Here is a 27,812-nt window from a genome sequence, read left to right on the forward strand (position 1 = left end):
CCTTTGGGTCAGTCCTGCTTTATCCATTTAGAGGATTTTAAGGGTCTCCATACCAGCAGTTCCCAGACTTTTTCCTTTAACAGCTTACTATGCCAAACAGGCAATTAATGACTGCCACAGCATTTTATGCAATGTAACTGGATCTTGTTCTTTCCACCATGCTTACTATTTAGAAGTCCTCATTCCCTGGGGGTGGTTGGGTGTTACTATCACTTTGTATGACTATACAGCAGCTCAGGTCCTGTGTACTGCTGGAGGAGGTCTGTTTTTCCACAGACGGCCACCCACATGAATCTAGACTGAATGACACTGTGTTTATTTGTTATGACTCATTCATCATTTGCAGACAGTTTGGAGTTGGTCATGTATGCAGCCATGTAGAAACAAGCTAACTACCTTTATAAACAAATGATATAGGGTAGCCTATATAGTGTACACATAAAAATAAAAATTGATGGGAAGATAGTATAGAAAAACACATACCCACACAACGACAAGTTTCAATTGAACATTGATCAAACATTGAACATACATTGAACGGACATTGAACGAACGGCACAGAAAGATTTGGTTGGGTTAGGTCTTTAATATTTTCAATATTCATTTTGTTTAGAAATATTGCACATGGTCAACATGCCTGTTTACGGGCTAACACTCTTTCTCACTCTAAAATTCCTTCTCCAAAGTAAGGACCATTTTATTGGATACACAATCGTAAGGTGTACACACATAGGTGTCAGTATGCATGTGTGTGTGTGCAAGCGCATGTTTGCAGACATAGTAAGTGCCAAGATTCTTTAAATTTCTGTCTAATCATAGGGTCTGTATGACTCTCATTCTCTCTCTCTCTCATCATCTCTTTCTCTCTCTCTCTCTCTCTTGCTTACGCTCTCTCACATACCTGTCAGTTTTACACACACATACAGTAACAGTCCTAAGAGTTGTGCCACTGAATTAGGCAAGTAAGAAGTGACAGCTTTTGAGTGAGGGAAAATCAAGTTTGCTTGAATTCTTGTAGAAACGTTTACACACACACACACACGCACCTCTATATTATGCACATATAGAAATATATATATATATATTTTTTCACACATTCAAGTGAATACTGAGAGACAGGTATGATCCCTCAGCTGAACAAGACGAAAAAGAAAGTGCTATATTAATAGTTTGGATTTTTTAGTTTGTTCTGTTGGATTACTTACTTTCTCAGAACTCAAATCATAGATGTTATACATCATTTTTTCTGTCTTTTTTATACATTTTCTTTTTTACGACAGCTCTTCAGACTGTACAGTGAATATCTATGGCACAATCCTGTCAATCGTATCAACCATATCCACTTCTACTGTCCTATTGCACCATTGAGATAAAGTGGCAGAGAAAGGGAGTGTGGGGTGGGGGTGGGAGGTGAAAGGGTTAGATCCTGAGAATACGCCCTGTAGCACTGTTCTAGAGTCAGAATTCCCTGGGGTTATCCTAATGTAATCCATCCTGAGCTACAAAACTTCACCTGACCCTGAAGCCAGGCTTTTGGGGTGAGAATTGGGGGCAGAAAGGGGGAATTAAAAACAAACATAAGAGCAAGGAAAAAGGAGCTTCAGTGAGGAAAAAGAAAGGCAAGCATGGGTGGGTGGGGTGGTATAGGGTAGGGGCAAGGGGGGGAACGGAACTAAGATGTGGTTAAATTTAAATATCTATCAAAAACAATACTTTCCTGATTTCAAACGTGGCCACAGGGCCACTTATTGTGCAAACACCTGACTGAAACATTTTTATTTAAAAGAAACTAGCACCCCCATCCATAGCGTACACTACAAGGTCAGAGAGGCAGGGGTGGGAAGGAAAGCCTAACATGAAGGCTCGAAAAGGAGGTTTTTTGTTTCGGAGCGAGGAGTAGAGCACAAGTCTGCTTAGACAAAAAATGGTTGGTGTGTTTGTATGTACTTAAGTTAGTCCGTGCTATAAAGAGATAGGCCTACCACAGCCATCCAGGAAAAACGCGGACTGTTGTCACAGGTTAACCGGGTTCACCAGAACGACACAAGTGCTGACAACAAAGCACATACTACAGACAGATTAAGAGGGGTTGGGGGAAAGCTTGGTGAGTTAGTCATTGTTTTTTGTCTATTCTTCTCTCTTTTTTGAAGATATACATACGTTCCTCTTCTGTCATGTTGTGAGTGCCATTCTATCACTCGCTCTTAGTATATGTGTATGTATGTGTGTATGCTTTTTGGCAGTCACCACAGCCTTGTCTTCTCTTCCTCCGCCTTTACCCGGCCGCTTGGTCAGTTGCAAGTCAGTAAGTCTTGATTAACCAAACTTTCGTTTGGTTCAGTTCGAATTGAAAGAAAACATGAAATTAAGGGATAGAAGAAAAAAAAATAAAACTAGTTAACAGAACAGCTATTTCTGAACACCACGGGAAGAAGCAAACGCACACGCCAGCCATGATCTACTGCATCCCTTCCTGCCGCTGTTGCTAGACGAGCCGCTGCTGCTTCCCTTTCTCTCATCAGAACACGGAACCGGAACCACGGAACATGGGGGAACCAAAGTGTTCTGGTTCCCACTTGAACCAGCACCGCTGCTACACGCCTGCCTGGGTCTGGGTGACTAGATCCAACAGAACCAGCCACCGTGGGCCCAGTTTCTGTCCACTTCAACAGTACAAAAACCCCCAAAAAGCAAGGAATAAAAACAAGGAAGAGACATTCTTATCCATTCAGTATAACAATCAGGCCAATGAGGAGAGCAAGAGCCGATGGCTTGGTTAAGATGAGCAGAGGTCAGTCGAGGGGCTGGCACGGGCGCAGCATTGTAGGGCACTGGAACTGAGGTCAGGTGGCTGGACGCTTAGCCACCAATGCTGGATGTGTGGAGAAGAGGTTGGGGGACTGGGGAGATAGAAGTGGCAAGTTGATGGTGGTTTTTCCATGTGTATGTGTGTGGCCATCGGTCTACATGGTGCTCGGATGCTCCATCCCTCTCCTCACTGTACAAAGTAAGTGTGTGCCTGGTCATGCTCTTTACAAAAAGTTCATTTTGTGCCTGTTGTGTGTGAGTGTCCGTTTGACCGACGGCGACATTATAGATATAGATTTTATTCTTTCTTTTGTGTTTTGCGTTGTGTCCTTGCATAAATGTTTGTGAGTTTCGGTGGGTAATGTTTGCTGAGTGAGTCTATTTCTATAGACTGTATAGTCTGTTTGCTTGTATGTGTGTGTGTGTGTGTGTGTGTGTGTGTGTGTGTGTGTGTGTGTGTGTGTGTGTGTGTGTGTGCATGCTGTGTGTGTGTGTGTGTGTGTGTGTGCATGTTCGGGTGTGTATTGGGTGTATTTGAGTGGGTGCATGCATGTGTGTGACTGTGTGTGGCTGTGGATGTGAATGTGTTATAAGAGAGAGTGTGCCACATATTTTCTGTGTCCCACAAACGAAAGAAACTAAAATTTGCCACAAAAAAGTGTTGTTGTATGTAAATATGTGGGAAAGTGTAGGTAATATTCCTCCCTTCGTGTGTCTCTCATCTCCTCCATCTTCGCTATTAATTGCTAGTTGTTGTTGTAAGTCGTTCTTCTTCATCTGGTGGAATCCTGTGATTCGCCTGTGTTGTTGGTTTCCTCGTGACCACTCCCCCTTTCGTCAGACTCCGCCCCACTTTCCTCTCGCAGTGGTGCACTGGACGGGCCTGGGGTGGAGGCGGAGTCGGCTCCGGTCGGCCCCGGGCCCTCGGAGGCCCCAGGCGTGGCCGTCTGCATGATCTTCTGTCGCACCTCGCGGATCTTCAGCTGCAGGCACACCTTGGTGGGGAAGATGTCCGAATGGCTGGCCTGAAAGGCAGCCGTGGCCTGGGCTGGGAGAGGAGAGGAGAGGGGGGGGGTTACTTGATCGTCTATGACTACTCACTTCTCTTCACTTTTAACTTGTATTGTTTGTTTGCTTGAAATTAGCAATAGTTGCAGACTCTTAATGTTTAAATCGGTTAAATGGTTATAAATATGATTTATTGATTAATTTAAGCTTATTTGTTTAACTATAACTATATAACATAGCAGCCATTTTAAGATAATAAAATAAATTAAATAAATCAAATAATAACACCATTTTGATGATAATTATGTTGAATTACTATGATAATTATTCCACTGCTTAATTAACCTATTATACTTAAAATATTATATTTTTCAACTAAACAGTGTTTTGCCCACTGTCAAGAGCACACAGACACACAGAACAAAGCACTATACTGTAGCCAGTGACAGTGACAGACATGATAGGCTACCTGAGGGGAAAAAGCCGTAGTCGTGGAAGAGTGTCATGACGAGAGCCCGCCGCTGGTCTAGAGTGCGGCGCAGGGAGGAGTATGGAGCGCGCTCCCCCGGCTCCACCAACATGTCCTCCGATTCTCCTGAGGAAATACAAACAGTTATCACCAAGGGCCACCAGGCTAAAGAACAGCTTCTACCCGGACGCTGTCAGACTGATTAACTCTTCCACACTGCTATGGCTTTGAGTCATCTCAAGCCGTCATCTCTTGCTGCTATTTGAAATGCTATGACGTGTGTTTTTTATGTAGGATAGGTCTTATGTAGGACAGGTCTCATTGTACTCATTTTTAGTACATACTTATATTTATTTATTTATATTCACTATGGTAGTTAGTCTGCACAAAGACCTTATTATTATAGTTCTTATTTCGTTCTTCTCATGTTCCCATGTTGTGTCGACCATGGCGAATATTGATGTAATGTTGATTTTCTCTTAATGTTGTTTGTTCTGACTAAAAATGACACTGCCACACGCCAACAGGTTGTAAGACAATGTGGTAGAAACATGGAATCAGAATAAGAAGCGTTTTCATCTTTTTAAAATATTTTTATGAAAATTATTCATACCCTTTTTAAATAGCAGTGGAAACATCTTTATTTGCCATCACAGCTCTCAAAATGGTTCTTATAATACTTACCAAGATCAGGCAGTCTGCTGGGAGACCTGTCCCAATAGGCGGCATTGGACCATTAAACCACACAATGATCCAAAACATACAGTCAAACAAGGCAAGAAATGGTTAACAGAGAACAAAATCAACATTTTAGAGTGGCCCAGCCAGAGTCCAGATCTCAGTCTGTCAAAAAAAGTGAGCACAAGGCCAGAGTGATGGCAAATAATTGTTCCTGCCTCAAAACCCGGATTGCTGTTAAAAAGGTGCAGTTTAGAATCATTGTGGAGACATGGAGAGGCTTGGTAGATATTATAAGAACCATTTTGAGAGCTGCGAATGCAAATAAAGATGTTTCCACTGATTATTTAAAAAGGGTATGAATAATTTTCGACATGCAATTTTTCATAACATTTTTAAAAAAGCATTAAGCAAAAATGAAAACACTTCTTTTTTTGATTCCATGTTTCTCCCACATTATCTTACAACCTTTTGCCATGTGGCAGTGTCATTTTCAGCCAGAACAAACATATTGGTCAAGAGAAAATGAAACATTAAATCAATATTTGCCAGGGGTATGAATAATTTTGTTCTTAACTGTATCTATCCATCTGTTGTCAACACCATCACTATGGTACCACTACAGTACACTACGTAGTATATTGTGAATTGTGTTACATGTGCGTGTTTACCTGCTCTATCGAAGGTGAAGATGTCCCCCTCACACTTGGCGGCGCTCTTGGGCGTGTTGGGCTCGGAGCTGCAGCTGGACAGCCGGCGACTCTTCCTCCTGGGAGAGCTGGGGTCATCAGCAGAGTCCAGATCTGAAAGGAGAGGGAGACAGAGAGGAGGAGGAAGAGAGGACATGACAGAAAGGAGGGAACGAAGGAGGGAGTTAAGGAGGGAGAAGACGAGAGGAAAGAAGAGTGGAATAAGAAATGGAGAAGAGAAGAGAAAAAGAGTCGGATGAAAAACCAGACGAAAAAAGGATAAGTAGACATTCTTTTTGACTTCCTCTACAGAGAAGCTAAAACAGGTTCGATGACTCATACAAACAGTAAGGAAAGTCGTTAGACTACGTGTCTATGGAAAACAAAATGAATGTGGAATGCAAAATTCCTTCACTCAAGTCCTCGGAGCTGAACAGAAAATGCAGCAGCTCAAAATCATCTAACAACTGCAGACTTCTAAATCACAGCAAACAACACAAAGCCTCTTGAAGCTGGAAGGGAAGAGCTTTGAAATTCGGCCACAAGCAGATGTTCTTGCCAAACACAGCCAATGCCAAGTATGTTATGGAAACCCCCAAGGCATCCCCAGAAAATCAAAAGCTGTGTCTGGCTAAGTAACACTCCATTTTGGACAGTTGATGAAAGAAAATTAGCACATTAACAGGGGTGGAAGGGATGAGGAAGACGTTCCATGACTGGAAGTGATAATAACGATGATAAAATCATTCTCTACCACTAAAAACTTGAAGACCTCATGTTCATATTTCCAGCAATTATGCATTCTTCGTGGGCAGTAGGGATGATAATTTAACAGCTTCTCCAACATAACAACTGCCCCCGGCCCCCACCCCAACACACACACATACTAGAAAATAGATCAATAAAAAAGACATAATACTGCTAGTTCTACAGCAAACTATCCCTTTTCTACAAGTCTCAGAGTAGCATCGACAGTTTTAGTCTGTATTATAATGTGCTACACTGACAATTAATTCTCTTCTTGACCAATAGTGGCCACATATACCCATGGTGGGGGCACCGTATGGGACCCCCTTCTCTCCCCCAACCCTCCTCCTCTTTCTTAGCTCTCTATGTATTCCCTCTATCCTTCCCTCCCTTCGTCTTACCAGTGGAGTTCCTCCTCTTCTTGCGGTAGCTCCCCAGGATGGCTCGAGGTGAGGTAGCCAGACTCTGCAGCGTGGGGGAAGGCAGCACCTCCTCGGGCCGAAACTCCGGCAGCTCGGCCAGACGCTCCTCGAAGTACGACCCCGACATCACCCTATCAAAGAAGAGACCCCGACATCAAAGGCAATCACAGAGATCCTCCAGAGTGCTTCTCTAAGGAGTCATTGGTTGTCATTGGTGGTCATTGGTGGTCACTCACTTGTCGACAGGCTCAAAGGTCCTCTTGAGTGGCGGAGGGCGGGACTTGGCCTTCTTGACAGTGGAGTTGTCCCTGTCATTCTGAGGAGGTGGAGGTGGGGGCTCCAGTCCTGATGGAGGAGGCGCAGGGGAGTTGGACTCCTTACGTCTCACCTACATGGAGGGAGAGCAGCAGAGAGAGGATGAGAGGAGACAGACAGAGAGAAGAGGAAAAACATAAAAGTCGGTTTAAAACGAACACATTCACTTTCACATGACACTATTGGCATAGATGGATTTAGATAGCAAAGAGAGGGAGGAAGAGAGTTCTATTCGCTGAACTCAAATCTGTGTCCATCCTCCTCACCTCTTTGCCATGGTCCTCCCTCCCACTCTCATCATTGCTGTGGCCCTTGGGGGCCCTCTCGGACCCCTGTCCTTCAGCCACTTGGTCTCGCCATGAGACTCCGCCTTCCTCCATCTTCCGCTCTCTTTCTGTCTCGCTCTGATTGGCTGCATCCTGAGCCATGCTGCCATGGCGACCTGCAGGAACATCATCAACGTGACGTGGCATTCTCTAAGAAGCAGCAGGAGCCATTTTGAAGGAGCATGGTCCTCATCATTCAGAAAAAAGAGTCAGCGAATGACACAACTACATCTTTGATAAGCAAGAAATATAATACAAACCAGAAACCCTCATATCATGACATGATAGCCAAGGCAGTACTTTTAGATGAGACCCACTGTTAAGTAACGCAGCTATTAGCTTTATCTATTGACTATGACATAATTATGCTCCTCAGGAAGAAGCACATCTACACAAACTTCTCATGCACTAGGCCTGTGCACAATACCACAGAATGAACATGCATTGGCTATACCTCTAAAGATGTGGTGTCTGCCTTAAGCCATTAGAGGAGAATGACACTCCTTTATATTAAAGTTTCTTTTTCCAATAATGACTGCTGCTAACTCTGTTTACAGTGCTCATAACAAATGTGAGATTATTGAACCTCAAAATAAAGCAATACCTGAGCACTGTAATGGCATTGTAATATGAAGAGCTGGTGTTTACCTGTGGTGGTGGGATGCAGGGCTGTGCTGCCTGTTTGTGCTGTTGTGGTGGTGTGTCCTGGGGTTTCCACCTGTGCTTCTCCGTCTGCGTGCTTCTCCAGGACGCTCTGCCTCTCTATCTCCATGGCAACGGGCGATGAGCCCACCTGTCCGCCGGTGTGAGGCTGCGCCTTCATGGGGTCCGACAGCTGGGACACCGGTGCAGGTGCGGCTATCCCCGTCTGCAATCCGGAGGAGGGGGAGTCTGGACTGGAGGAGGAAGGGGCGAGGGTCATGTTCGGGGGTACTGTTGCCACAGAAACCATCCCTGTCGCTAGGGTGACGCTGGGTGCGGGGTAGATGGCCGTGAGCACTTGACGTGGCGCTCCATTGGCCACGGCAGGCTGTGACGGACAGTTGGGGGGAGGAGCCGGGGCCAAGAGGGGTGGTTGTCCTGATGGAAAGAAAAAGGAGGAGAAAGAGAAGACTGATAAATACAAATCTATTAAAGTGTGCCATCCGTCTCTAATAGAGACCTGGCTTGCTATCAGTTTACTCTTAAGTTCACATTTATGTTTGGTCATTGGCTTCTTCTCACCTGCTGCGATTGGCTGGACCAGGGCTTGGCCAGCGGGGGCTATGGCAGTGAACCCCAGGGTTGCCAGGGACGATGGCAGGAACGCTGGACCTGAGGGAGGCGGGAGCTGCTGCGGAGTGGAGACCGTCGCTGTAGAGACCAGTGGCATTGGGGCAACCACGCCTGTGGTGGACTGCACATAAGTGATCCTGAAAAGGCAAAAAAACGAATACACACAACATTCAGGTGCTGTTTTTCCTCAGTCTCTGGACCAATTTAAGAACCACTCCAAGCAGAATTACATTTTTTGTGTTATTGTTTCATTGTTGTTTTGTCGTTTAAAATTAATACAATGTAGGGTGCTATCACTCTAAAATTTGTCAGTGCAATAATGTGATAGCTGATCTGATGATAAGATAAAGATATGAGACTAGTCTCTGCAGTTTGAAGGAAGACATGGCACCAGGTCTGCATATATTATGATAAGTTGTACTATTCAAGTATTTTGTTAAGACTTCTCCTTAAATTCACTTGACTATCCTCCTTAATGTTGTTTGACTTCAATCATGACTTTCAAGTCCCTGAAGTTGTTCGACTCCAACACAAATCCTCTAGTAGGGAGGCCATTTGTTATTACCCAGGAGAGAAGCCATGACAAATGGCTCTGCTTTGTGACTGTAACTCCATGAGTGAGGCTACTGACAAGGCTTCTCCCTCATTGATAAAAATGCTCCTTGACTGACTGGTGACAGGACTGGAGATGACAGGAGCTTTAACAGGGCAGCCTGTTCGGCTGTCCCCTCTACTGAGGGCCAAATCTTTACTGAAAATTCAGTTTGGGGAACAGACCAACAAGGACTTGCTTGAGCACAGTAAGTCATACAGATTTATGTGCAGATTAGAAACATACAAACACACAGAGTAGCACACACACACATACACACATACAAACATACAAACACACAGAGTAGCACACACACATACACACACTCAAACACATAGTTGTTTATATTTATGTAGAGCCTTGTTTGTGTTGACTGTGTCGTGAGAGATTGTTAGGTGTGAAAATTATCTAATTTCACCTCATTGGTCTAACAAAGTTTTGTCAAAGAATTTATAATAACACTGCTCGCCTTGAGAATACAACATAGTTGCATAGTTGATAGTTGCACTATTCATGCAATGTAATGAAATACTCTTCTAAGGCCAACTGTTGATTTTCAGACAAAACAATTCCAACTCAAACACAACTCCATGTTGAGCAATGTTAATCTGTCCCTGATGTCACTCCCCTTGAAACAGTGGATGATCTGTGCGTTCCTTTTTAGCTTTTTAACTTTTTAACTTTTCAAACCTAAACAAAAATAATTATTTTGTTTTTAGGCACAAAAAATCTATAGGACAACTGTAAGCATCTTAACCCATTGCTCTATTGTGTTATACTTACAAAAACTACATATAATTTTGCGCCATTCATTTCACTTAAAGGGTCTTGCATACAGGATATAAAAGGGACCTACATTCATTGGAGACTCAGATATAATTAGAAGCTCTAGGCTCTGGAAAGTTAAATTTTTGTAAAATTTTTGATATGCTGGTGTGGCGTTGGGCTATTTTCAGTGTCTGTCTGTCGTGGCACAAAAAAGGTTCGAAAACCCTGATGTAGAGATTAGAAAACACATACACACATACACATACTCTCCAACACACAGTCACACACACGTACACACACACACACACACACACACATAAACAAACCTTGTGGGAGGAGGAGTAAGCAGAACAGTCTGTGGGGGAGCGGAGCCCGTAGCCATAACAGTCGCTGTTCCCATGGAGACAGGGAAGGAATTCCCAGGGTGCACTGCTGCTGAGTGGTGAACGTTGGTCTGGACCACAGGCATGGGAGCAATCTGAATGATCTGAACAGGAAGAGACTCATGAGTCACAATTTGTGGCCAAGACTTCACACATAAGCCCACACCCACCAAGGGACATTTCACTTAAATTGTCTCTCTGCTTCGACAAGGGGCTAAATCTAGAAAAGGAAAAAATGGAGGTGCGCTTCATGAAAGCGTTCTGTGCGACTGGAGAGCTTCTCACGCACCTTACTTCCTGGTTGAGCACCATTTTGAACAGGAAGTTGTGGGGCGACCAGAGAGATGGGCTGCGGAGGCGTGGAGCCCGTTCTCACTGTCGCCATGGGAACCAGCATCTTGCTTTGCAATACTGGGGACTGTGCTTGAACTGGATAAAAAAAAACAAGAAGAGAGATTGAGAGAGGGAGATGACAATGGCACTATGAGCCATGTATGTGTGACTGACTGTAAAGTTAGTGTGTTGGTTTATCATTTGAGGGTTAAGGTTGACCAATGGCATGCCTGTCATGCTTAAATTCATATGAAGACAGCTAAATATGATGTGCTAAATTTCATTGGAATCTTTTTTTTCCCGTTCCATTGTTTGTCCATATTAAGCCAATCACATCTTCCATCTCACCTCCTCCTCCTCCTGGGCTGAGCCCGCCCATTGCAGGAACTGAGGCATATCTTATCCCTGGTCCTGCCCCCGAATGCACACCATTGGCCAAGGACATGTGGGTGGGCGGGGCTGTGGGCAACGTGAGGACGCTGCCGTGCTGCTGCGGGGAGGGGCTCTTGGGGTTGGTGGGCAGGGTGGGCAGGATGTACTGCACCTGAGTGACCGGCTTGCCCACCCTGCCGCCGGGGGGGGTGATCGAGGAGGCGGGGAGGAAAAGGGGGAGGGTGCCGCCGTTGCCGTGGGTAGGGGGGCTACCGACGGGCGGGCAGGGGAGGGTCTGGGGTTGGGTGAGGAGCTGGACAGTGGGCTGGCTGGGGAAGGCCCCTCCCAGCAACAAGCTGGTGACCACACCGCCACCGCCACCCTGCGGTATGGGAGAGGATGAGGGGAAGTACCCACCCCCAGTGGCTATGGTGACACCTCCTCCGCCGCCTCCTGCTCCTCCTCCTCCTCCTCCTCCTCCTCCGGCGGCGATCAGCAACTTGGTCTTCATGTCGCCGGGCAGGCCGCCGTCGTTGCACGGCTTGCTGGCGATGGGCACCGGGGTGCTGGCCACAGGACGCACCACGCTGGTCACCACGGTGGACGCCATCCGCACCGGCCCCAGCACCTGGGTCACGCCGTTCCCGGGGTGGTGAGTCGGGCCGGAGGACGAGAGGGAGTGAGCAGAAGGCTGGGACACCCCTCCTCCTCCACCTAGTCCTTCTCCACCCTCCTCTTCTTTCACCTCCTTGGGTCGACCGCTGACGTCCAGTCCTCCCGCCATGTTGATCATCCTCTCTTGGCTATGGCCGTTGCCTCGGCCTCGGCTGCCCGCACCCTTGGATGGGTCACTGCCAGGGGAGTAGGAACGCGACGGACGGACAACCGGCTGGAAAGCTCGCTGTGAAAAAAGAAGGGAGAGAGAGAGAGAGAGAAAGAGAGATGGGTCAGCAATGATTCCTTTCATGGGTTGAGAGACATGGCGGTGGTCATCAGTGACAGGTATTGATCCATCAGCTTGTTCAGATCATGCAGCTGTTGCATCTCACAGATTTCACATCTCACTGTGTTTGTGCATGTGTGGGTGGTGTGTGTGTGTGAGTGTGTGTGTGTGTGTGTGTGTGTGTGTGTGTGTGTGTGTGTGTGTGTGTGTGTGTGTGTGTGTGTGTGTGAGAGAGCCACCTTGCCATCGGCCTCATCTGCAGACGCGTTCTCCTCATCACTGTCTGTCACCCTCTCCTTGCACTTCAGGTCTATAGAGCCCTCGGGGAAGGAGTCATCTGCAATCAGGGACAAAAAAGACACAGGCCAAGAACGTCAGCCAATCAGATGAGCCCCAAGAGCACGCACCGGCCAATAAGAGGACACAGAGAGCGCGTATGAGCCAATCCGGAACACAGATGGCCGGGTGCAGAGATATGGCTGGTCAGACGTGCACCAGGATACTTCACTGACCCCCGCGCCGTGCGAATGAAAAGTGGGAATGACAGAGTGGTTATTATTGGCCTGTGCTTGGAGAGCTCTCCTTTTCTTTTCACAGGCTCCGGCCAGACGCGAGGATGAATCGATAGTTCATCATATCCGGCCGGGGCAGAAGGGGGAGAGAGAGAGAGAGAGAGAGAGAGAGAGAGAGAGAGAGAGAGAGAGAGAGAGAGAGAGAGAGAGAGAGAGAGAGAGAGAGAAGACACAGGATTGAGTTAAAATCAATCTGCCCTACAAATGGTGCCCAGGGTCTGTTGTGGCAACACTTTAAACAACCTTTGGCATCTTTAACCGAAATACTAATGGAAAGAGAGAGAGAGAGAGAGAAAATGGAAAAAATGACGAATCTTGTCGAACGAGATCATGTTCTGTGGACACTGCATTTTTTGTATTCACTGACACTCAAGTACAAGGGTGCGATAACACTGGCAAGCCTGGCACCACTGGGCTTTTCAGTGGACACAGACCATACTGAATACAGACACAGCACAGTAAGAGAGACAAGGTCAATATGACGTGGAATACAAGTGGACAAGAGCCCTAGACAAGGTCAATATGACGTCATAGAGTAAAGCTGAACTAGTGTACGAGACAGGGACTATTTGACATTTGATAAGAAAGCTGTAACCAAAAACGCTGCAGCTCAGATATGATTTCCTTTAATGTAAAATACCATACATAGTATGTGAGCAATGTAAATAGCACACCCACACACAGGTGGCTCCATGGGTAACCACAAGTCTCGCTTTGCATGTACCCAAGCACTACATAAAGGACCCTTTTACAAACTATGAAAGCCGTCTACCACTCTGTTTATCCAACCGCCCTGATCTCAAGCATGCAAACCAATTAACTTTTCATGTAGTCTAAAATGTTTCTGAAAGGCAAGGACATAGAGAAGGACATACTATATAGGTTCAATAGAACAACAAGGAATCATGTTCACTGCTATCCCCTATGGGTTTCCATGCTCCTACACCTCGGTTCTTCTTATCATATGAGCACAATTCACACAAATCGTTAGACTATATTTTATATAAAGCATGTAATTCATGTCATGTGCCCCTATGACCTCCAAACTCAAAAGTGAATACAGAAAGAGGGCTGAAAGAGATTTGTTTTCTTAGTTGCTAAGATACTGGTTACAGTGGGCTGAAGCACTGCATATACATACTTAACAGAACTGAAATAAAATATGAGAACATAACACACACTGAGAAGTATCTAGCAAGTATGCTATTGGGCACATTTCACATGCTATGAAACAAATCGGTGAGCAACCAGCTACCAAAGGGCACAACTGGCTGTCATGAACGTCTGTCAGCTCAATATTTAACACTGAATAAATACAAGTTCTATGGGCCAATTAAGTAGCAGTAAGAGCTCATAAGAGTAATTTACATATAGCTATTTGCATGTGACTGAGACAAATCTGTTTGCTTGTGTCTGCTGTGACATCGTCACTTTTGGTCAGACTCACCTATGACGTCATCGTCACCCTCCTCACAGATGACCATGCGCTCCTCGTCGCTGGTCACGTCCTCACTGGCCCCCCGCTGCAGTCCAGACGAGGCGGACGGCCGCGGGCGAAACCCGCTTCCTCCTTCCTGACACATCTGAGAGAGAAAGAGAGAGAGGGAGAGAGGGAGAAGAGAGAAGGAGAGGAAGAAGAGAGAGGAAGATTCAATGGTATGGGACAGAAATAACCATTGTAAGGGAGATGATGGATAGGCACAGACAAGGTGTTGGTGATGGGGAAGAAAGAGAGAGATGGTGCAAAAGGCATGGAGGGAGAGAGAGAGGGAATGAGAGAGAGAGATAGAGAGGGAGAGGGTGATGGATAGAAAGATGGAGGAGGCAGGAGAGAGAGAAGAAAAGTTAATAATAGCAGAGCAAGCCAAGAGGACCGATAGCAGGGATGAGGAAATGAGTGGATGACAGGAAAAGAGAGAGGAAAGTGAATGAAAAACAGGGACAGAATAGAAAAGTGTCCAGGACTGGAAGGACTAGGCAATTAGACAACCGTACAGGATAAATGGGAGGATCATATCGCACCTTCTCTAGGTCTCTCTCTTGCTCCCTCCTCTCCAGGCTGTGCACGGCACTCTGGGAGAAAGCGCGGGGCCGAGGGTGCTGTCCTCCCAGAGGCCCCAAGCGCCGCTCCGATCCAGGGGGCCAGCTGGACACTGGTCCCTTCTGATCCCCTCCTTGAGCCTGGGCCTCTGAAAATGGTGAGGACAGGGAAGCTTGTGAACATGCAAGGACATACACAGACACACACTCAAACACAAGGGAAACACACACACTGCACTCTCAGTGTATCAATACATACTCGCAGTAAACCAACTTTTGTCATATACACAATCACATGCATGTCGATGTGTACTGTACACCCAAGGAAACATGCTTTTGAGAATCCACAGACTTTGTCAAAGTCATTATTGTGTTCTGACAGACTGGACCTTATTTTGACTGTGAAAACAGCTAGCTGAAACAGCAGCAGATGGTGCAGAGAGCCAGGCAAAGGTGTGGGGAAAGGCGCTAAGTGGAAATGCGCTGCTGACAGAGCATTTCATTCAAGGTGGATAAATTAGACTACCTCTTCATAAACCTTCAAGTCTTTCAAGGGGTTTTAAAGTTTTAACACAAACATTTAGTTCTTTTTAAAAAGCCTGCCAGGATACCTGCTCAAAGACATCAAGGACAGATGAAGTCAAAACAGGTTGTTCCTGTTTCTTTGCTAATACAAATACATGCAGGCATAATGGCCTTCTCTTCCAATAAAGGGAACATAATATTTTTTGCCAAAAAGATCAATTAGACTGTGCATGCAAATGCTCCCAGTCAGAGAAGAATACACTGTCATGGCTAAACCCATCATCAACGCTACTGCGAAAATTTCAATGTATCACCGGAGCATAAGACAACCTGCCTGAGCCAACTAGGCAGTTTCCTCCAGCCGTTCTCAGCGTCACAATAGGCCCCATTCTGTGTACTAGTGAAGGTGTCCGTGACAGAGACAGGTGTGCCCACTCACCTGTGCTCTCAGAGGCGCTGCGCTCCCGAGGGTCTTTGGCCCCAGGGGTCCCACGGCCCTCAGAAAGAGACTTCCGCCGGTCTTTATTACACCACTTCCAGTCTGGGTGTGCTCTGAAGTGGGCTTCCTTCACCTGAGAGAGAGGGAGAGAGAGAGAGAGAGAGAGAGAGAGCGAGAGAGAGAGAGAGCGAGAGAGAGAGAGCGAGAGAGTGAGAGAGAAGGTTATTGAGAGGAAAAGATTGAACACAAGGGGAGAGTAGAAAGAAAACAAAAAGATAGTACAATTAGTTGATTGTCTGCCTTGTGTTCCTTGAGTGAGACAAGCAAGCGTCAAAGACAAATTAAATGTGTTTCCACAATGTGTGTGTGTGTGTGTGTGTGTGTGTGTGTGTGTGTGTGCATGTGTGTGTGCGTGTGTGTGAAAAATGAGAGAGAGAGAGTGTGTGTGTACCTGGAAAGCGAGGTCGTGGTACTTCTGCTTCTCCTTGGGCCCCAGCGCATACCACCACTCTCCCAGGATCTTGCTGACTGTGCGGTTGTCCTGGTTGGGGTGCCTCTGGTGCACCAGTGCCCGGTGGCGCTTGCTGAAGATCATGAAGGCATTCATGGGCCGTCGGATGTGGTCTTTTTCCCTCTGTATAGGCCAGTGTGTGTGTGTGTGTGTGTGTGTGTGTGTGTGTGTGTGTGTGTGTGTGTGTGTGTGTGTGTGTGTGTGTGTGAGAAAGAGAGAGAGAGAGAGAGAGAGAGAGAGAGAGAGATTTGTTAGAGAAATAAGGTCATGATGTGCCTCATTTGCAAACAAGTTGAGTCAAATTCCAAGTTGTCTGAAGGCCAGGAGAGAAGCAAGTAAGCCAGGAGCACTTACTAGTGACTTTTAACTGTTTCTATCAGCCCATAAAACAGATCTCATCCTGTATCAACTGTTAGACATCCTATCCACTGAGCTACATTTTATGGGAAGTAGCTTCTTAACTGGAACACCTTTTGTGTGTTTGAGAGAGACTGCAGGGATTTTTCAGATTCTCTCTACAGTGTTGACCTCCGCCCACAAGCAATAGCAAAGGTGTGAAGACAAAACGAGAGACTGTGGTAAGAGACTACAATGTCATGCACTCCTTCTGACTTTTATATTGCTTTCTCTCTTCTTCCTAGCTTAACACTGTAGTCTCTGCTGTTATTACAATGTCTTGTATCATCTATAATAATAACAACAACAACAACAATACCTGCTTTTTAGATTCAGGTGACAAGAAGTGCAAAAAGAAGAGAGGGACGGGGGGGAGAGAGAGGACAGGAAGAGACAAACACACTCACCTTCTTATCTCCATCCCTGGGGAGGGCACTGAGGGACTGTGTGCGCCTCTTGGCTGGGACTGTGGAAGGGGCTGGGTCCTGGGACACACCTGGTAGAAACCTGCACGCATAGGAGGGAAGGGAACATGCTCGACTCATCTGAACTCAGATCAGTGTACTGACTCCTTAGCTTGGGCTTTGATGTTGCATCTAAACAGAACATGCTAATAAAACAACTTTGAATTTGATTTTGACCATATACAACAATGTCCAGTATGGGGAGATAATTAGTCCACTGCCTCAATGCACTATACAGAAACCACACTCCCCTACAAAACATATTTTGCCCATGTAGCCCATCTATATTCGTTAAGTCCGAATGAAAGCATAAGGGGGAGAGGGCAAAGAGACCCAAACTAAACCCAGCAGATATCTACGTGTCATTTACATTTATATACGTGCCATTTATGTCTGCATTTACATAGTGTACCACACATCATTTTATCTGCCCAGGTGCATCCTGGGAAATTAACTAATGACCTTCCTCAACCTGCACTGGCTTGCTGAGCAGCAGAAGCCACTAGCATTAGCCTGTGTGGTGTCTCTCAACAACAACAGCCATTTTGTCACTAAGGTCTGTCTGCAGCTAGTCTGAGTCTGTTTTGGTTCATGACATGATAGTGACTCATTTTGAAAAGTGTGGCGGCAGGGGAGGCGTGATTTTTTGAGTGCTGACACATACCGGACATGAAAGTAACAAGCCTTATGTGGTGACCTGGATCAGTAGAATGATACTGCTTTATTTGAACACTTGGCTGAATTGATGAACAAGTACTGTGCCAATACATATTTTTAAGGTTGTTGAGGTCGAAGCACTAGGTATTGGTATTACCTATTGAGCTTCTTATGGGATGTGAGGGTTCTATATTTAGTAGGTTACACTTTCAACCTTTTTACTAATCTCAGACCTGTGTGTGTGTGTGTGTGTGTGTGTGTGTGACTGTGTGTGTGTGTGTGTGTGTGTGTGTGTGTGTGTGTGTGTGTGTGTGTGTGTGTGTGTGTGTGTGTGTGTGTGTGTGTGTGTGTGTGTGTGTGTGTGTGTGTGTGTGTGTGTGTGTGTGTGTGTTAGTTAGTGTGTGTGTGTGTGACTGTGTGTGCACTTACAGGTCATCTGCATCGCTCTCTGTCTCGCTGTCTCCTGCCTCGCGCTCCGGGGGAGGGTCCTCAGCAGAAGGGGGAGGGCGCGACGGTGAGCCTCTCTCTGTGCTTGACTGGCCACTGCGGCCATCACTCACAAGAGCTACTCCACATCGGGGCTCTGTGGGGTCAGCGAAGGGAGATTTAAGACCCTGAAGAGTAACTATAATATTCCCCTTAGCAACCAAATATGTAAGTAAAGATATCACCCTATGAGTTGTATATTAGAATATACAGTATAAATACATCATATGTGAAACTACAGTATAATGTAAACATAAACAAGCACCTAAAACTCTAAAAGAAACTAGAAACTCTAAAAGTTAATTATGTGGCAAATTGTGGTTATGCTTTCTTCCCACAACTAGTGTGGTTGCAAAACTTGCTGTATCTGGATATTGTAAACACAAAGTGAGACAGCTGTCCCACCCTGCACCCTCTCCCAAGCTTACCTTTGCTCTGATTCACCAGTGGCTGGCCATCAGCGGGCTGGGCTCCAGACGAATTTGATTGGCTGGGCTCCAGAAAGGGAACCAATGAATGCCAAGGAAAGACTGGGACTGAGCGTGGTTCCACATTGGTCCAAACTGAGGGAGGCGTGTGTGTGTGTGTGTGAGAGAGAGAGAGAGAGAGAGAGAGAGAGAGAGAAAGGGAACAATGAGAGACAGGGATGAGTGACAGGCAAAAAGCCCTTTGACAAAGGCAAGTCAGTCAGACACTCCACTCAAGCTTCTTGAGTGGGACATGTTATGTCATGAGTTCGAGTTCTCGCAAGTTTCAAAGGTCAACTTTGCCTTGTCTCTTTTCTGTTGCTTAGCAGATGGCTTTGTGTGTGTGTGTGTGTGACTGTGTGTGTGTGTGTGTGTGTGTGTGTATGTGTGTGTGTTTGTATGTCTGTGTGTGTTTAGAGCAATTATGAAACTGTTACTCTACTCTACTATGTCTCCAAGTTGTATAGTATCTGACATCTGGGAGTGGCTTTGGGTTAGGTTTTGCATGAGCTTTCAGCATTTGTTTCTGGGAGGGGGCATATTTTTCAGTTGCCCCCAAGGGGCCAGTCATGTAGTCTCTGGGAGTGGCTCTGTGTGTGTGTGTGTGTGTGTGTGTGTGTGTGTGTGTGTGTGTGTGTGTGTGTGTCTGTGTATGTCTGTGTGTGTCTCTGTGTGTGTGAATGTGTGTGAGTAATTCTTCTATAACCCCTCTCTCTCCCACAACATGTCTGGGCAAGTTCCAACCACTGAGTTGCAGTTCTCACTTTAGACACACTGACCCTAAAACCACACCCCTCTGTGTGTATGTGTGTGTGGTTGGGGGGAAGGGGGTGACTGCATGTGTGTGTGAGGGAAGGGGTGGGAACGACTGCATGTTTGTGTTTGTGTGTGTGTGTGTGTGTGTGTGTGTGTGTGTGTGTGTGTGCGTGTGTGCAGTACAGAATGTCTCAACATACCAGAGTGATTAGATAATATGCTCATTTGGCACACCTAACTACCATACGTCTAGCCAAACATTACACTACACACTCAAATGTGTAAGAATAGTTTACTATAGAAGCACCTCCTCCCTTTACTAATGTTCTGACAAAATATGGGCTTTTGTCACATATTTAAACAGGTCTTAACTGTTTCTATGTCAACCAGCTGAAAAGTTCCTGACACAGAACATGTGCCTACACGTCTCAATTCAGGCCAAGGAAAAAAGCTCAATATTTGCCAAGGAATAAATCTTACTAGTGTTAGCAGAAGTATAATACATTTCAAAATAAACGCGTTGTTCACGCCAAATAAAGTCAGCAAAATATACCCTCCAGTGTGCGATGTATACTACTCTTTTGAAATTTCAAAATAAGTTTGAAATACCCTCCCAGCCTTAAAATGACTCATACATATTTTGCATAAAACATATGATATATAAAGTAGTGTATATTGCTAAAAGTGTCATAAGACTACTTTTGTTAAAAGAAATCATCATGACAGTGCGGGGTTGCTTAAGTCATATTTTATCACATAGGCCTCCTTCTTTTGGCAGATCCATAATTCATAATTCATAATTCATAAAGCTGCAGCTTACCTGTACCGGGACGTCCCATGATGATGTCCTTGCGTGGGGCAGGTTGTGGGGACTCTGCGGGCACGATGAGGGGCAGCAGGGCAGTGGGAGTTGGGTGGCAGGCCACCGGCTGGGGCAGCACCCCTCCATGGGTGTCTCCATGCCCCCCGGGGTTCCTCTCTCTCTCCCTGCCCTCTCCCATGCCGCCGCTGGCCACTGCTGGACCGGCTCCAGCGCCGGAAACAGCGACCGAGCCCACGTGGACCGAGCGGGTGCTGGAGGTGGTGGTCAGCGACTGGGTGGAGGTGACCAGCACGAGGGTGGAGGTGGGGTTGCGCAGGAGCACGGCTCCGTTGGTGGCGCTGGCGCCGTTGATGGGCACGGGGGCCTGCAGCGTGCCGGTGAGGTGCGGGGGCTGGCCACCGTTGTCTCGCGGGCGACTTCCTCCCTCCGTCCTCCTCCGACAGCCCCACCGCCACCACCGCCAGCACCACCCATGCCGGCTCCGCCTCCTCCCACGGTCCCTCCGCTGCCTCTCCGGCCACTCAGAGGGCCCTCGCTGAACTTGGCCAGCGGGACGTCCGGGTTGCGCACGATGACGGGGGAGTCGCGGAGCGGCATGCCCCGGCGAGGGCTGGGCTCCTGGGGTAAGGGGGAGGGCGGCGTGGGGGACACCAGCATGGGCCCGTGGGTGAGGCCAGGGCAGGATCTGGGGCGGCACTCACCTGAGGCGGAGAAGGATCTGAGGTGAGGGGGCTGGCTCTGGGGGGACAGGACCCTGAAGCCCTGAAGCCCGAGCGTTGGGTCGCCCACCACCAGAGGGGCCTGCTGGACCTCCGGCTTGCCGTAGTCGTGCGGGGCAGAGGGGGCCAGGGGGAGCGTCGGGGGCTGGATGTCGGGCTTGCGCTTGCTGGGGCTCATGGGCACAGTGAAGGTGAGGTTGGTCTGGAAGGTGGGCACCACGCCGGACAGGTGGCCTCCACGTCCCGCCAGCGTGCCAACAGTTGGTGTCAGGTGAAAGGCTTGGCCTTGGGGTGAGGGGGAGGGGGCGTGATGGGGCTAAAGTTGGCGGGCCGGAAGCCGAAGAGGGGTGAGGGCGAGGGGGATGGGGCCGGCGAGAAGGGCGACTGGTTGGAAGCGGCTGAGAAACGAGGGCGTCCTGGTGCTGAAAGCTCCCGAAGACACCAGCATGTTGGCCGCCGGCGACTGTCGTCGGTCGGCGTGACAGGTCAGCGGGTGAGGTCCTTGAGGAGGTCGGGGGGGAAGGGGGAGCACGAGGCGCGGACGAGAGTCGCCCCCACGGCTACTGGCCTCGCTGCTGTCTCTGGACGTCTCGTCCCAGTCGAACTCGCTGCTGGTGCGCCCGCTGCCCAGCCTCAGGTCGGAGGGCGTGAGCGTGCCCGTGCTGCTGGCTCCACTCCGGTCGCGGCCCAGGCCCGGCCCCCCGCCGCCTCCAGCCTCCATCTCCTTGGTGCGCATGGACAGGTGGCGGGAGCAGTAGCCCCTGCGCTGTGACTCTTTTGAGCAGCCCTCGCGCGAGCACAACCTGCGCCACTGCTTGCCGTTGAACTTCTTGCGTATGCGGTCGGGGTGCACACCACGTCGCCCTTCTTGTACTTCTGCTGAGCCGCCGTCAGAGGAGTCCGGGACCGCGGGCCTGATCCTGACCCCGAGCCGCCACCCGAACCAGAGCCCCCCGAGGATCCGTGGGAGTTGGCGGAGGGAGGCTTGTCCAGGACTCCCCGCGAGGAAGGCGGAAGCGGGGGCAGCTGAGGTGCAGAGGAGATGACCGGGGTGCCTGCGTCCAAGCCCAGCAGGACTGACGATTGGGGTCCGTGCGGGTTCAGAGCCAGGTGAGGGCCCAGGGGGGGTCCAATGTTACGCACCACGGATAGGTAGGGAGGCTTGGAGAGGATGTGCCGGTGCTGGGGGACCCCGAGGGGCTTTCCTCCAGGCACGGCCCCAATAGTGGCCTCTCTCATCGGGGTCGAGTTGAAGATGGTCACCTCCATGTCCTCCTCGGGGGTCTGTTGCTGCTGGTGGTGCTGCTGCTGGAGTCTCTCCTGCTCTCTGTCCCTCTCCCTCTCTCGCTCCCTCTCTCTTTCCCTCTCCCTCTCTCGTTCCCTCTGCCGCTCCCTCTCTCTCTCCATCTCTTGCTCCCGCTCGCGCTCCCAGCCGCCTGCCATGTTGAGCACCGACGTCATCATCAAGCCCCCCGTCACCATGGATGGTCGGGGCCGAAGCTGAACCCGAGGAGTGAGACCGGGATGGCGGATGACGCTGGTGGGCGCAGCCTGGTGTAGAGCTGGCCAGTGATAAGGCTGCGAGAGTCAAGCATCCACTTCCATGTCCTCGCGGTCCTCCCAGGCGCGGCTGCCCGGGTCCAGGTCCCAGGGGGGCACCAGGAGGCGCAGGCTCTGGCGGGACACCCACACGGCCTGCACGGGGCTCGGGGAGGCTCCCCCGCCCTCCTCCTGTGGACTTCTGTCGTGACCGGCGGCAGTGGCGGCGGTGGCGGCGGCTCCAGGCTCGTCCCTCAGAAGCACGCGGTAGGGGAAGGACACGGCTGGGTGGGGGTCCACCTGCGTCACCAGGCCCTCGCGGTACAGCTGCTGGGCCCCTTCGCTGGCCTCGTGGCCGCCACCAAAAGGCACGCACACGTGGGTCCCGATGGCCACCTGCGCGGCTCCCGGGGGCGGGGAGTCCAGCACGAGGTCCACGGCGCCTCCGCTGGGCTGGAAGGGGTAGTAGCTGATGCCCTTCTCCCCGTTAAGCTGGACTTCCACGCTGCCCTGCTCCCCGCTCACGTGCCGCACCACGCCCGCCCGGAACACCCCGGAGCCCTGCCGCGCCAGCACGCGCTGGTTCTTCAGCCCCTTGGCCAGGGCCTCGGCCAGACCTCCGGCCAGGCTGTCCTGCATGGGATTGGAGTTACAGTGTGCTGGGGGTGGCGCTGGGGGGTGCTGCTGTTGCTGCTGCTGGTGGGGGCGATCGTCTGTGCTGGGCTGGGGCTCTGAGGGTGCCGGCATGCGCGCAGCGGCGGTCACTTCCAGGTCGGCCGAGTGCTCGCTGGCAGTGTCTGTGGAGGAGCAGCGTGGGGGGCTGGCCACTGGAGGCCTCTCCCCCGTGTCTCTGTCCCCGTACTGGCCGGCGCTGACAGGGGCTGCCCCGCTCTGGCTGTGGTTGTGGGGGTCGTTGCCGGCTGACGGCTGGCTGGGGGGCGTCTGTGTGCTGGATGGTGTCTGCTGGCCGTTGGCAGTGCTGACCTGAGGCTGAGCTGCCGTGGCGATGGCCGTGGCAACGGTACCATTGTGTGCACCACTGCCGCTGCTGCTGTCACCGTTGCTACTGAGCGGAGGCGTGCTGGCGTTGCCATGGTTTCCGGTGGCGGCCGTGGTGATGCCGGCGGACGAGGAGCAGTGCTCCGATGTATACTTTTTCTTGGGCACACGTGCCTTGAAGGTGGCCGTCTTGCGGCTGGCCGACGGGTTGGGGCTGCTGTTGGAGCTGGCCGCGCTGCTGTTGCTGTCCGATGACCGGCAGCTGCTCGGGCGCTCCTCCGCCACTGTCACTACCGCCTTCGTAGAATCGCCCTCACGGGAGAGGCTCTCATCCCGGTCCGGGGTCACCGTGATCCGGGGGGCCTCCTCATGGGACGACTCCGAGTGGGACGAGGGGGGCGTCGTGTGTCTTTTCGGGGAGGGGGGGGAGGCTTTGGACTGGTCCTGCTCGGGACTGCTGTCGGGCTGACCCCGTCTCCTACTCGCCTTGGCGCGGGTGGACGGGGGCGAGGGTCTGCCCCCTTTCTTCAGTGGCTTCATGGCCTGTCCCTTCGGCTGTCGTCGTTTCTGCTGTTGGGCTGCTCGGGCACCTCCCTGCTTCCTCTTCTATCTTCCCTCTGTGCCTGCCTCTCCGTTTCTCATCCCGCCTTCTTCTTTCTTCTTCCTCTTTCGCTCTCTCTCTCTCTCTCTCTCTCTCTCTCTCTTCTTGTACGTTCTCTTCTTGTTTGGCCTCTGTTTTTCCTTTTTTTCTCTATCTCGGCTCAGTCCTGCTGTTCCAAGGCCTGAAGTAAGGAGTGGAGTGAGGTGATTACTGATGAGGTGGCATTGTAGTTTCAATATGGTGTAAACATATTAAAAAAAACATGTAATATTGTACATAGTTAAGGCTATTCTTATGTGCCCTTTCACAATGTACCTTTACATTATATAAGTTGATAGATTTTACATGTATACTTAATTAATTGCTAATCTATTACATAATCCTATATTACCTATAGCAATGAGTGGGTTAGCTGTGTGTGTGTGTGTGTGTGTGTGTGTGTGTGTGTGTGTGTGTGTGTGTGTGTGCGTGCGTGCGTGCGATGACACAATTGTGTCTAGTGTAGTCTAATTGTTGATTTGTGTTGTGCTAAATAATAAACATAGCCACACAAATAGAATTGCATGCCCAGACAAGTATAAAACACATACTACTTTCTTGGCTAGAACTGTCGAGGAGGGGGAATTCCTGGTTCACTGGTAATTCTCTCTCTCTCTCTCTCTCTCTCTCTCTCTCTCTCTCTCTCATACTCCCTTTCACTCACTCTCTCTCTCTTTCTTTCTCTCTCTCACTCACTCACTCACTCTGACCTTTACGCATTTTATTACTGAAGCAATCCGCCCCTACAACCCTACAATGCTTAACTTCCCACTACTATACACATCACCAGCCCTTCTCTATTTTTCTGTCACTCCCTCTCTCTCGCTCTCTCTCTCTCTCTCTCTCAACTCGCCTCTTTTTATAGACGCTCCTTTTGCTCAGCCTTATCTCTTTAAAAAATGCAACACCCCTGCAAAAACTTGTCTAAACAACACACTTCTACGGAGTTGGAGAGTCCACCTCTTGGTGTTTGTCCACAGAAAACAGTGACCATGGCTTAGTTAGCATAGTGGCTGGCTGGCCTGAGTCAACACATCTAGGTTCAACACTCAGCATTGACCTCATACTCATACCCCCGAAATGAAGACCTCATTAATCACAGGTGACCTGGTTACTTCGACTTTTATTTTAAATAAGACATGATGTCAAATGATGCGTATGTGCTCTATATGTGTGACTTTGGTAAGCCACTTTCTGTATATTTCTGAAATGTAATGAGCAGAGCAGCTTGTGGTAATGATTCACACCCCACTTACAGAGTGCTACCCTGCAGAAAGTGGAGAAAAAAATCCATTTTGGAGGTCAGAGCCAAAGTGCAAGTCTTAACTGTGCACTATATAGACCAAGTGTCAGTCCATTTTGGTGTGTGTGTGTGTGTGTAGGCGAATGCATGGTATTGAAACTATGTTTGATGTTGGCAGTACTAGACAGGGTTGTAGTGTAGTTGCTGATGGTGTGGCAGCACATTGCAAAGGCCATGCAGCAAACCACAACACAGCTGCAGCATTCAAAAGACCTTATTCAGTCAAACACAGTGTTCTCTGAGAGCCTGTGGACTATGTAAATAACGTGTGTCCAACAAACCAATAAAATTCCACCATTATGTCATCTGTCAAGGTCCTACTATAGCACTCACACACCACAGAAAAATATATACAAATTAAGGTGGATAAGGTTCACTCTTTATGAACCAAAGTAAATATGTAAAAAAAATGGTATGAGAGCAAAACCAGGGCAATGGCAAAGCAATGAAGTGATACTTTAAAACGATCTTCCTCATTCATAAATCGAATCTGTTACACGAGAATAATTTGCCATTACAATTAAACTTACCGATTTCAGGCGTATTACGATATTGTAGGTTGGTAAGTACTAAAGGTGACCGGTAATTAACAGCAGTAACGTTGTGTACATTATCTAACTCTTCAGAAAGAATCATATGCATAACAGGCTACTATAACAAAATGGACTCATCGGCACATAGCCTTAATATTGCTATTGGCTAACAAACCTATTGTAAAAGCGTGTAGGCCTACGTTGGACAGTACAGGGAGCGGACAACAAATCATAGGATATGGGCCTGAGAAAGTTTTTGCTGAGCAGCAGCCTGTATGTGTGTCAAGCGCTGTTATTGGTCGTAGTGCCCTACTCTGCGCTTACTACCACCTACTACACAAAGAACCCAGAAGTGGAGTGACGCAGGCCTCTCGCCTCTACAAGGCCGCTAAACATATTGTCCACAAAGCTACACCATTCATCCAAATATGATCACACGAGTGAATACGTGTAAAAACACTTGTGTCATCGAGGGGTTTATATAAGCACACCTAAACACGGAAGCTGTGGCGTTTAAATTAAATTACATTTGTGAAGCTTTACACGCAATCGTTGCGTGAGACAGCAGCAAACGGTAATCGTAGGCTACTGCTAATCCACTACGTTACAGTAACTGATCAATAGAATATCCAGTTGGCCATATCATTACAATGTATCATTTTTGAGGACAACAGGAAAAGACCAGGCCCTCGACTAGAGGAGAACACCCAAAGCAGAATGAAACGTTTGCGTCGTCTTAGAGAGAAAAAAAACGTCGCTGAAACATGGAATATACTTTCTAGGTTGTACAAAACTAATTTAGAAAGTGTAGTTTACGCACAATTATATTGAAACGTATAATTTGTTGCAGACTAATTCAGCTATTAGCTGTTGTGTCGTTTTCTAGAAAAAAAAGTTTTAGACTGACTGTGCACCCTACCCCCCTCCCTTCTCTCTGAGGATGGTAAAACACTTATCTCTCCAGTTAACTCGGTTTAAATAGAAACCAGTTTGACCACGAAATATAATATAGGCTATTCTTATTTGTTTAAGTAACACCCAATACCGAAACCCCAACAAAGCAAAACAGGCAAACCTCCGCAGTGCTGCAGAAGAAAGATTTGTAGCTTATGTTCAACTTACCCAGAAATATTTATCAGTTGCGCTACAAAGATATTCCTCCAAAATTAAAACAATTAAATTGCCGGTTGTTCACAGTTGTCAGCATCTGGGTTTGCAAATATTTTTCTTCCGCTAAAGCCTCCCAAACGAGGAAAAGTACGACAGCTTCTGTCCTACACTACAGTCGCAAAATGGTGAATGAAGCCTAAAGCCTTGACAACTACTCACTTCAGCCAATCGGTGTCGACCATTGGATACAGTAGCCAATAGTACTGCTGGAAGGTGGAGTTTCATGTCAAAGTACAGTTGATTGACAACATTTACAGTCGAATAGTGAAACGGGAAAACAAGAAACAGCTGGACGGACCTGAGTTTGTGAAATCCAATTAGATTTCAGAGGAGGTCTTGCAACAACTAGTAGGCGGGTAGTGGCAAGAAAAATAACCTTACAAACCAATCTACACGCTCAGTCGTTCCATATTGACAGCACCGATAGCGTAGTAGCCTATACACAACGAGCCATTTTAAAATGATAGCCAATTTGTAGACTTGATGCAGCTATGCATGACATTCCTCAACTAGTGATGTATAGACACCTGTTGTGTAAATCAAATTCCACCTGTTTATTTGAACATGCTGCACTGCTCATAACAGTTCGAAAACGGCAAATCAATCACAGCATAATAGTGAACTATACGACCGGTCTTCCCAATC

The 27,812-nt window shown here is 48.3% G+C and overlaps 1 protein-coding gene across 1 annotated transcript; it reads right to left on the bottom strand.

Annotated features, from left to right (window-relative positions):
• Nucleotides 1-571: 571 nt before the first annotated feature.
• On the bottom strand, nt 572-27,284 carry LOC125285103 (protein capicua homolog). Its single transcript, XM_048229360.1, is given in 25 exon segments — nt 572-3,856; nt 4,286-4,411; nt 5,635-5,766; nt 6,801-6,952; nt 7,058-7,209; nt 7,403-7,578; nt 8,111-8,542; nt 8,687-8,874; nt 10,424-10,584; nt 10,770-10,909; nt 11,162-12,086; nt 12,368-12,465; nt 14,148-14,283; nt 14,723-14,889; nt 15,705-15,837; nt 16,156-16,338; nt 17,019-17,118; nt 18,162-18,315; nt 18,647-18,781; nt 20,262-20,684; nt 20,771-21,275; nt 21,278-21,409; nt 21,411-21,823; nt 21,826-24,303; nt 27,120-27,284. Coding segments are annotated over 24 exon segments (7,674 nt in total). The 5' UTR covers nt 24,062-24,303; nt 27,120-27,284; the 3' UTR covers nt 572-3,581.
• Between the last annotated feature and the right edge of the window lie 528 nt (nt 27,285-27,812).

This window comes from Alosa alosa, chromosome 20 (genome assembly GCF_017589495.1).
Source record: "Alosa alosa isolate M-15738 ecotype Scorff River chromosome 20, AALO_Geno_1.1, whole genome shotgun sequence".
In the NCBI taxonomy this organism is placed as follows: Eukaryota; Metazoa; Chordata; class Actinopteri; order Clupeiformes; family Clupeidae; genus Alosa; species Alosa alosa.